The following is a 10,168-nucleotide window of genomic DNA, read 5'->3' as shown; positions in this document are numbered from 1 at the left end:
AATCACAGAGAGTATAATATTTAAAGGGATTATACATGTGTATGAGAAGTAAAGTTTTAATCACTATACATCAATAGAGTCAAACAGGACACTTCGATTAGCTTTATTTTGACAGTAATGTTATAATCGCTTTGTGGATTCTGCTGCATGTTTCACATGTCGGTTTCATTATTCATGGCTGTTTGTGTATGTGTATACATTTTTGTTTTTTCTAGTACATTGCGTCATCGTGGAACCACGACGGCGACCCGGTGGAGCTGCTGCAGATCAACGACAGCGTTGCCAAGTTCAAACAGACCCTGAAGGAAAACCCTCGCTTCCTCCAGGACAAAGTCAAGCACTACTTTAAGGTGTGTGACACTGGGAAAGTACTTTTCTTCAAAACATCCAGAAATATGTGAAAAAAAGGTTTAAAAAAAATACAAGAATAAACCTTTTACAAGTCTCACTAATGTTCTCTGTAGGGGGAAATACTCGGTCTGCTCTTAAGGTCAACCTCAGCAGCCCTGGAGTGTTTTAAGATCATGACAAAAAAACATGAACTTTGAAGGTTTTCTGTATCATTTGTGTTTTTTCTCTTCCTCTTCAAATCCCCATTACCCCCTCTACAGGAGAACACACACAGACTGACCCTGTCCATGAGTCCGGATGAGGTCTACTTGGAGAAACAGGCCAAAGCCGAGGAGGAGAAGCTCCAGAAAAAGATCCATGCTCTGTCAGACAGCGACAAAAAAGACATCTATGAAAAAGGTACAAATGATTGAAACTGCTCCATGGAGGAAATCTGTGTTTCTCTGCTTCTGTTAAAACACTTTCTGAGCTTGACTCTGTGAAATCACACAGAATTGTCTGAAGCAAACAGGCTTTTATTGGCTGCTTGATTGATTTGATTGAAGCCCCAAAAAATCCAATAAACCATCAGATTAACACAATAACTGGGAAAAAAACATCAAGCGCTGCAATGTGACTGTATACAGAATATATTCATGTTGACCTATTCTAGATCCCTCATTTAGTCATATAGTGTTACAATGCTGCATGTTCAAACTAAACATAGGCAGAGTTATAGAGCATGAGGTAAACATATGTTGGAGTAATCCCAGGATGAGTCAGCAGAGGGCGCTAAACGGCTTGAGGTGTTTTTACTGACGCCAGTATCAGATAAATAAGATGTTTTTTGAGCTGCAAATCATTCAAAGCTGCTCTATAAGTTTTCAAAGACAGACAAAAGTGTCACTGAATTGAGTGTCATTTGCCAGTTTTAGTCCGAGGGGGTGAGGAGTTGCCTTAAATATTAAAAACCGTCTTTGAGGGGACTTGTTAGAAACATTAAAGTACAGAGATTTACTGATGGAAAACCATAAAAGAACATTTCACCTGCATTCACTTTTCTGTTTATGACCCAACCAGTAAAACTTGTTGAAACATTTCAGAAGGATTTGATTGAGGCACTTCTGATTTAACTGTCTGTTTCATATTCATGTTCTTCTTCTTCTTCTTGGGAAAAGGTCTGGAGCTGCTGGCTGCTCAGAGCAAAACGCAGGACGCCTCCTGTTTGCCGGCGCTGAAAGTGTCTGACATTGAGCCCACGATCCCTGTTACTCCTGTTCAGATCAGCACAGCAGGTACGGCCCAGTGTCCGCTCTACACAAGTTTATAAAACATTATACACAACAAGGAAGAATCATCTCAGAGTGTTGTGGTTAAAACCCCTTAAAATGTTTCCTCTCCTTGTCTCCTTCAGTCGGCGTACCGGTGCAGTACTGTGAGCAGCCCACCAACGGGCTAGTTTACTTCAGAGCCATGTGCAGTCTCAACACACTGCCGGAGGACCTCAGGCTCTATGTCCCGCTCTTCTGCAGCGTTGTCACCAAGTAAGTTCACCTGACAGTCGATTGGACCAGAGCAAGATTTCAAAATGTGTCACCTGGTATATGAAAAGTTTGAAGATATTATGCTTTATTGATCTTTTCTGTATTTGTGTAAGGTTTGGACAGGTGGTGTTTGAAAGCATTTTAAAGATTGCATGTGTGTCTGTTTGTTAAATCAGGATGGGCTGTGGAGGTCTGGACTACAGACAACAGTCCCAGCAGATGGAGCTGAGGACTGGGGGCATGTCTGTCTCCACCCAGGTCGTCCCTGACTCCACCCAGCTGGACATGTACGAGCAGGTCAGTACCAGCTTACTGTGTTTGAAAAGTCTTACAAATATATGGATAGAAGTAATGTTTGGACAGAGACATTTCTGGACAAGAATACTTTAGATGATGTAGGGAGTGAGTCTGAGCCTGAAGGCAAAGCTCTCCATTTACCGGTCACCTATGATCATGAGCTATGGGTAGTGACCGAAATAATAAGATGGTGGATACAAGCGGCTGAAATGAGTTTCCTCCAGAGGTCGGCTGGGCTCAGTCTTAGAGAGAGGGCGAGGAGCTCAGACATTCTGGTAGAGCTCAGAGTAGAGCCGTTTCTCCCTCAAATCTAAAGGAGCCAGTCGAGGTGGTTCGGCCATCTGATTAGGATGCCACCTGGACGCCTCCCTTTGAGGTCTTCTGAGCACGCCCCAACTGGGAGGAGACCCCGGGGTAGACCCAGAGTTTACTGGAGGGATTACTGTATATATCCCCACTGGCCTGGGAACACGTCAGAATCCCTCAGGAGGAACTGGGGAGAGAGAAGTCTGGGTTGAATTACTACTGCTGCCACAGAGACCTGACCTTTGATAAGTGGAAGAAAATGGATGAATGGAGTAATGAAGTATGCTGCTCCATGTCAGGTTCCTTCATATATGACATCACATGTAATTTAGTAACTTTATTCTATATTAATTAAATGTTTGTTCTTTATTATGATGATTCTTGTGCATTGTGGAAACCCATCTTCTTTCTGCTGCGTCGTCTTCAAAAATCAAATGTCTCCTCAAAGCTGCAGAAATTGAAACTGAGTGATCGTGTGTTACATAAACAGAGGTTGTGATTTATCTTGGTTCAGTGTTTAACTGCTGCTGGTTACATTACATCGGTATAAAACAGGTAATCAAAGAAGAGTCTTGTCTCTGTGTTCTCTGTTCCAGGGTGTCCTCCTGTCCTCCTCCTGCCTGGAGAGAAACCTTCCTCACATGTTTCATCTGTGGAGCGACATATTCAACAAGTACGTCCTCCATCACTTCTTATAAACTGAGAGAAAATGTGTCCTGAAATTCGAGGAGGCTGAGAAGACAGCTCGATATTTATCTTTTTCTTTTTTTTTTTCCCACTACAGCCCCCACTTTGACGAGGTGGAGCGCCTGAGAGTGCTGGTGATGATGTCAGCACAGGAGTTAGCCAATGGGATCTCCTACTCGGGCCACATGTACGCCATGACACGTGCAGGCCGTCACCTGACTCCAGCAGGAGACCTCAATGAGACGCTTGGTGGGATGGAACAGGTATGCACCTGGAGTGTTGATCCTAAAAAACTAAAATGATAGTGTCTGACTCCTGCACGTCAGCTTTAAGAAGTGTTGTCATAGTGATTTAAAGCTTGAAGTAAATTACGCAGACGCAGATTCAAGACATACAGTATAGCATGATTTTTTTCTGACAAGCGGAGACAATTTCATTTGTTCCTACTTTGTGCAAGAGGTTTTTTGTTTTTCCATTCTCTCGCTTCATATTTTATCCATCTTTTATCAATGATTACTTCAGGTGAAGTTTATGAAGAGGGTCGCTGAGTTGTCTGACCTCAGCCAAGTCATCCGAACGCTCGTCAGGATCAAGAAGCATCTTCTCAACCCGGACAACATGAGGTGAGATGTTACACCTGAGGAGAGGTTTTCTTTTAAAAGGTTTTGTTTTGGGGCTTTTTGGGCCTTTATTTTAGAGACAGGACAGTGGACAGAGTCAGAAATCAGAGAGAGAGAGAGAGAGAGTGGGGAAAGCAGGAAATGAGCCACAGGTCGTCCGCTTGGAGGACTACAGCCTCCACACATGGGGCGTCCACTAACCACTAGGCTATGGTCGCCTCCATGGTGATAGATTTTTGAATGATGAAGAGATAGTGACAGTATTCTGCAGTTAATGTTATTTTAATTACTGCAACATGGTTTCAATATAAAGGGTCTGTTTGTAACATGCTCGTCAATGTAAATGTTTGTCTCTTACAGGTGTGCGATCAACGCTACTCCACAGAAAATGTCGGACACGGCAGCACAGCTGGAGAGCTTCATGAAGGACGTGGCTGACAACAGAAAGGAGCGCAAACCGGTCAGAAGTAACATTATTGAGGTAAACTATCAACAAACAAATCAAAACATGAAAGCAGGCAGAATAATTCTTAAAATTAGATTTTAATATTCTCTTGATTTTTTTTTCTAAAGAGGCCTCTCGACCCATCGGATGTCTCGGGGCTGAGCCGGAAACTCATCTCTGTAAGTTTTCAGGAACATCTTACATTTCTGTGTTTGTTTGCTCGCTATGTCAGTGGTTCTCAACTGGTGGGCAGGGGCCCATAAGTGGGTCGCAGAGCTGTTTTCAGTGGGTCGTGACTGAGTTCCTAGGGGAAAAAAATGATGGTGTCAAAAAGTCTGTAAAGTTCTATGTTCTGTATCTTTGTTCTGTCACATCTTTTGAAACATCTTTCATTGAAAATAAACCTGATAGGTTGAACAATATCAGAAACTCTGGTCGCAGGAGGAGATGGTGGTGAGTCCTAAAGCTAAACCCATTAAGAACCAAAAGATGAAGAAAGGCCGTCTTATAGAAACACAAAAATACAGATTTTAAATTCAAAAATCTTTGAAGAAGCAAAATAACACCAACACAAAACAGTTGAACCTTTGATTTCAATAGTTGTGAGATCACCTGTAATTTTATTTTGTCCTTTATTATGAGACATTCCTTCAAAACAAAGTCCTGTGCATGCATGAGATTATAAATATAACGCTTATTTGTTTTTTTTTAATACCTGAGTACAATATTCCACCAGTACCTCTCAGCTCTCTTTTAACCATAGTTTACATCTTATTGTATAATATAACTGTTTTGTTTGTATATATACTGGTGGGTTTAGTATTTGTATATGTTCTATATTTAACTACTTCTCTACAGGTGTGCTCCGACAGGTTTTTGTTGTACTTGTACAGTGACAGTAAAGATCATCTTCTCTGATTTCAGGAGCAAAACTTCCAGCCGTGTCAGATGAAAACGTTCTTCCAGCTTCCCTTCCCTGTTCACTTTATCAGCGAGAGTATTCGTACGGTACCCTTCTCCCACCACGACTACGCCAGGTAACCACACCTGTACCTGGCAGGGATGAGTGACAGCACTTCCTTTAAAAGTCTGATTTACAGGGACAGTTCTTTGTCTTTCTACTTTTTTCTACATGTAACTTTTAGTTCATCTAAAGTGTAATAAAAACTTTTTGTTTCCTTTTTTCTCTTAAAGTTTGTGTATCTTGGCGAGGATGATGACGGCTAAGTTTCTGCATGGAGAAATCAGGGAGAAGGGAGGAGCCTACGGGGGCGGGGCCAGGATGGGAGGAGGTCTTTTCTCTTTTTACTCGTACAGGTGAGAGGCCGCGACACCACACTCAACAAAGTTTTAAAAAACATTATGGAAATTGTGCTGACGTGGAAATACAATAACAGTTCATTTTGTTGCCTTGGCTGAAACAAGTTTAATATTTTATATACACTCAGGCTTTCTCGAACCTTAGAAAACGATGTGCATTTTGGTTAATAGGTGTATTTAATGGAATCTAATACATACAAAATCTCCGTACTTATGAAGGAGTAGAGGTAGATTCTATTAAAGGGGGCAGGCTGGGTTGTCTTCAAGATATGAATTTTGTTAAAGGTCACATATCCTCCTCCTCTTCAACCAGTTTAAATAAGTCTCAGAGCTCCTCAAAACATGTGTATGAAGTTTCTTGTTCTAAATCCACTCTGATCCAGTATTTCATCATGTCTATAAACCCCTCTATTTCAGCCTTAATCAGAACAGACTGTTTCTGTGTCTGTACCTTTAAATATGTAAATGAGCTGTGTTTGACCACACCCCCTCTCTGGAAGTGCTCGGGTGTCTCAGGCTTTCTCGCTACCTGCTCTATTGTTTACGGTGAGAAGGCAGACTCAGAGGGCAGAACAAACACCTAGCTGTGGGAGTGTCACCCACCTGGGGGAGGGGCTACTGCTCTTTGTGATGTCATGAAGGGAAAAACTCCAAACGGCCTTTTTGAGCACACATTTTCTGAAAAGTGGAGCAGGCAGAAGACGGAGAGGATGGACTTTTCTCATCATTGGGGGGTTTGTAGACGGACTAGAGACACATAGAAACATGGTGAAGAGGATTTAACAGAATATGTGACCTTTAAAATGTATTTTAAATCAAGTTTTGGAGAGACAAGGGAAAGAACCAAAGTTGCAGCAGCACTTATTTTGTTCTAATCTAATGAAATTTGAATTGAATTCCTGAAAGAGATTTGTTGCCATATTCTCAAATGTGACCTCTTCTTCCTCCCTTTGTCCAAAATGCAAAATGTTTATATTCCAAGAATATTCAGGCGATCTGTCTGGAAAAAAAGAGACACAGAAGACTGAACAATTTACTAAGGGAAGCCATCATGGGGCGTTTTTGGAAGCTGTAATAAAATATTCCAAATGACTTCTACGTTTAAAAAGAATCTTCTTTGAGTTGAACAGTGTGTCGTTGATTTTGTATTTCTTTCTCGTACTTCTCTAAGGGATCCAAACTCGGTGCAGACCTTGTCTGCGTTTCGTCGAGGTGTGGACTGGGCGAAGTCGGGACAGTTCACCCAGCAGGACATCGATGAAGCTAAACTGTCAGTGTTCTCGGCTGTAGACTCGCCTGTGGCCCCCGCGGACAAAGGTGAGGAACGACTGAGTGATCCCTCCAGCTGCTGTCAGGATGCCTCACCTGATCCTCCTCCAATCAGATCTCTGGAGCTTTAACATCTCAGTACATCACTGACAACTTCAACATTAGAAGTCTTTAATGGAGGTTAAAAGCTTTTAAAGGATTAATGAATAAAATAATAGTACTTTTTTTAATAGTAAAAAGTTGAATTATAACCAAGTTCAGATATGAAGAGATCTTCATTAGTTTTATTAACTTCGTCTCCGTCTCTGTTGTAAAGCCGTCACTGTCTCCACTTTATCTCTTAGCTGTCTGGTTTGTTCACTCTGTGTTTGTGTTGCAGGAATGGGTCGCTTCCTCAGCGGAGTCACCGATGAGATGAAGCAGAATCACAGAGAAAGACTTTTTGCTGTCACTCACCAAAGTCTGGTGGAAGTGGCTGAAAGGTACAAACTTTATGTCCCCTTACATAACTCAGAAATGAAGAGAAGGAGAAGCTAAAAGAAAAAACAGACTGACAAACTGTTCCCGGTTAGGATTTTTTATTAAAGAGTCAAAAAGCTGAAGCGCACAATATCAAGAGGAGGACTGAGAGCTGCTGTCATGGTTCAGATACGTCTTCATTCTGTATATATTTAATGAAATATATGATCATGTTGGAATACACTATGTGAGTGAGCTCTTCTTTTTGGGATCATTGCAAAAGTATCATCAAGAGATATATCATTTATATAAACTTCAATCAGGTGTTTTTGTTTTTTTCTGCAGGATACAAATGACTTTCTTCCTCTGTGGTTTACTCTGGGAAACTCAGAGCAGAGGAAGAACATCAGAGCCATTCTGTCTAATTCAAACAACAAACTGAGTCATGTGCAAACACTCAGTCAGGTCATGTTGGTCTTTGTGGGGGCGCAGGTAGTCTAGTGGTTTTTGTGCACGCCCCATGTATGGAGGCTGTGGTCCTATTTTCCACAATTTTCACATTTTCATTGGTTCCTCAGTTAGGAAGTGATTGAACATGAATTATGATCTTAATATGTTTCCCTCAGTACGACCCTTATGAGGTAGAAGTAAACAAAATCATATCAAGATCATAACTCATGTTCAGCAACTTCCTAACTCTCTATCAATGAGCTGTAATCAGGAAGGTAATGAGAACAAACTCTTAGATAATGACCTGTTAACTATAGACTATGGTCATGTAGATAAGGTACTAATAAGTGCTTCATAATGACTAATAAGCAGCCAGTATGCTACTAGTTAGCATGCTAATAAGCCGCTAGTTAATGTTGAATATTATGACCTTAAATTGAAGTTTTAACAATTATTTTTCAAGTCTTTGAACACCACAGGTGAAATCAATTTCCCAAAACCAAAGAATTGCTGCAGGTCAACACATCTGGTGAGATGATTGAGTTTTTAAAATCAGACACTCTAACCTCAGTTCCCTTTTCTAAAATCCTGATTAACTGATAAATAAAACAGAGTCACACGTCTTTGCACACAATAAATGTTTTATTACTCTGACAGGACGGTCACATCTCACTGCCGGCACATGAAGGTAAAATGTTGCTCCACTTCCAAAACTACAGCAACAGCAGGACCCTACTCACAAACACCACTATAGAGATGTCACACACACACACACACACACACAGAAAGCCCAGAGTGGATAGAAACAACAAAGGCAATAATAATTTAAGGGATTTTTTAACATGGATATCATTAAAAAAATAGTCACCATTGTAGGCTCTAGGGTCACCGAAATATTTCATCACACATAAAGTAAATCATGCTTAATGCTTTTATATGATGTGTGCTGTGAGTTTGATGGCACTACAACATGTTATAGTATAGTTATTACTTATTGAATTACCATATTTAATGATAAAAAATCACTAAAATTACATTTATGCACATTTTACCAAACTAAGAGTTGTAGTATAATCAAGCGAAGATGGTTTATGTGTGCTGTGAGTTTGATGGCACTACAACATGTTATAGTATAGTTATTACATATTTAATTACCATATTTAATGATAAAAAAATCACTAAAATTACATGAAAGCCCTTTATCCAAAGCAACGTGATGTAGTTTATAGAGCAGGAGGACATTTATTCATAATGGGTTTTTCTTTTACCCTACACCTTACAAAAGGGATTTTATTGAACATTGGATTATTTATAGGCTATTGAAAAATCCTCAATTTATTTTTAAAGTATTATTTTCCAATCTGAGAAATGTAGTATGAAAAACGTGAGATCACATTTGTGTAAAATGATTTTCATGACACTGCACCTCTCCTGGGTGAAGTTATTGAATATTTCTGTATCATATTTTTTCAGTATTGCAATTTGCAGACGGCCCCTGCGCATTCGAGCACCAGCCGGCTCGGCTTAGAGGCCAATGCAAGTTCCCCAGCGCGGAGGACGACTCGTTTTGAGGAAAATACGAATGTAGCTCGCAGTCTATCTTGTTGTGATTGCAGAGAGGTGTCGGTTTTGTAAGAGCAATGTTCCACTGATGAGTTATTGATCCGGAAACGCCGAATCTGTAAATATATTTCTAAGTGTATCCCTTGCGCCAAAACAGATGACAAGACTTTAACATCTGTTTTAAATGTCATTCTGAGACAATATAACGGTGACGGTGCACAAGCAAAGTAGTTCTGTCCTTGTATTTAAGTCCAAGGTTAAAATATAGCTCAAATAAGTCCTGTACTGTCATTTTTATCACAAGAACACAGAAGGCTAAGACTGGCTGGTTTCCGTTGTGCACTTGATATCTGGTGAGCACGAGAAACTTTCACGTGAGCACCGGTTAGTTTCTGGTGCGCACGAGAAACATATATTTTTATTTTTTCTGCCTATGTCCCTTTAAGGGCTCCGTAACTTTCTGATTAGTATTGTGTTATGATGTTTTTAGACTTTATAATTCATGTTTCAAGATACCTCATTGTACATTTTTCTATCAATGGGGGGGTTACTGCTAATTATGTCTGACAGAGAAATTTATACAAATGAATTATAGATTTATATGCAAATTTATTCAAAACTTTACATCATTACAAATAGTCGATGGTTAGCGATACAGCACAGATAAGAGAACAAAAGTCATCACTAGCACTGACAACCTTCATGAATTAAAGGTCACATATTCTCCTCCTCTTCAACATGTTTAAATAAGTCTCAAACTTGTCTGTCTTTTGTTCTAAATCCACTCTGATCCTGTATTTGATCATGCCTATAAACCCCTCTATTTCAGCCCTGCTCAGAACAGGCTGTTTCTGTGTCTGTACCTTTAAATGTAAATG

General features: G+C 40.2%; 2 protein-coding genes across 2 annotated transcripts in view; one reads left to right on the top strand and one right to left on the bottom strand.

The window, feature by feature from the left end:
* The first annotated feature begins 221 nt into the window (after positions 1–221).
* The window catches only part of LOC136178944 (presequence protease, mitochondrial-like), a 31,293-nt gene continuing 21,346 nt past the window's right edge, over positions 222–10,168 (top strand). The window contains exons 1-14 of the mRNA XM_065953390.1: positions 222–350; positions 612–750; positions 1,509–1,625; positions 1,745–1,874; positions 2,051–2,171; positions 3,074–3,150; positions 3,262–3,427; positions 3,687–3,787; positions 4,145–4,265; positions 4,358–4,408; positions 5,154–5,266; positions 5,424–5,546; positions 6,721–6,866; positions 7,198–7,300. Of these exons, the coding sequence (XP_065809462.1) occupies positions 639–750; positions 1,509–1,625; positions 1,745–1,874; positions 2,051–2,171; positions 3,074–3,150; positions 3,262–3,427; positions 3,687–3,787; positions 4,145–4,265; positions 4,358–4,408; positions 5,154–5,266; positions 5,424–5,546; positions 6,721–6,866; positions 7,198–7,300 (1,481 nt within the window). The 5' untranslated portion in view covers positions 222–350; positions 612–638. The remainder of the gene's footprint in view (positions 351–611; positions 751–1,508; positions 1,626–1,744; positions 1,875–2,050; positions 2,172–3,073; positions 3,151–3,261; positions 3,428–3,686; positions 3,788–4,144; positions 4,266–4,357; positions 4,409–5,153; positions 5,267–5,423; positions 5,547–6,720; positions 6,867–7,197; positions 7,301–10,168) is intronic.
* Positions 10,023–10,168, bottom strand: part of LOC136179018 (tripartite motif-containing protein 16-like) — a 2,712-nt gene continuing 2,566 nt past the window's right edge. The window contains exon 1 of the mRNA XM_065953608.1: positions 10,023–10,168. This exon is cut by the window's right edge and continues 2,566 nt beyond it. The gene's annotated coding sequence lies outside the window, so the exon portion shown is untranslated.

Source organism: Labrus bergylta, chromosome 4 (genome assembly GCF_963930695.1).
Source record: "Labrus bergylta chromosome 4, fLabBer1.1, whole genome shotgun sequence".
Taxonomy (NCBI): Eukaryota; Metazoa; Chordata; class Actinopteri; order Labriformes; family Labridae; genus Labrus; species Labrus bergylta.
The sequence above is the reverse complement of the archived record's forward strand: the minus strand, read 5'-3'. Positions and strand labels throughout refer to the sequence as shown.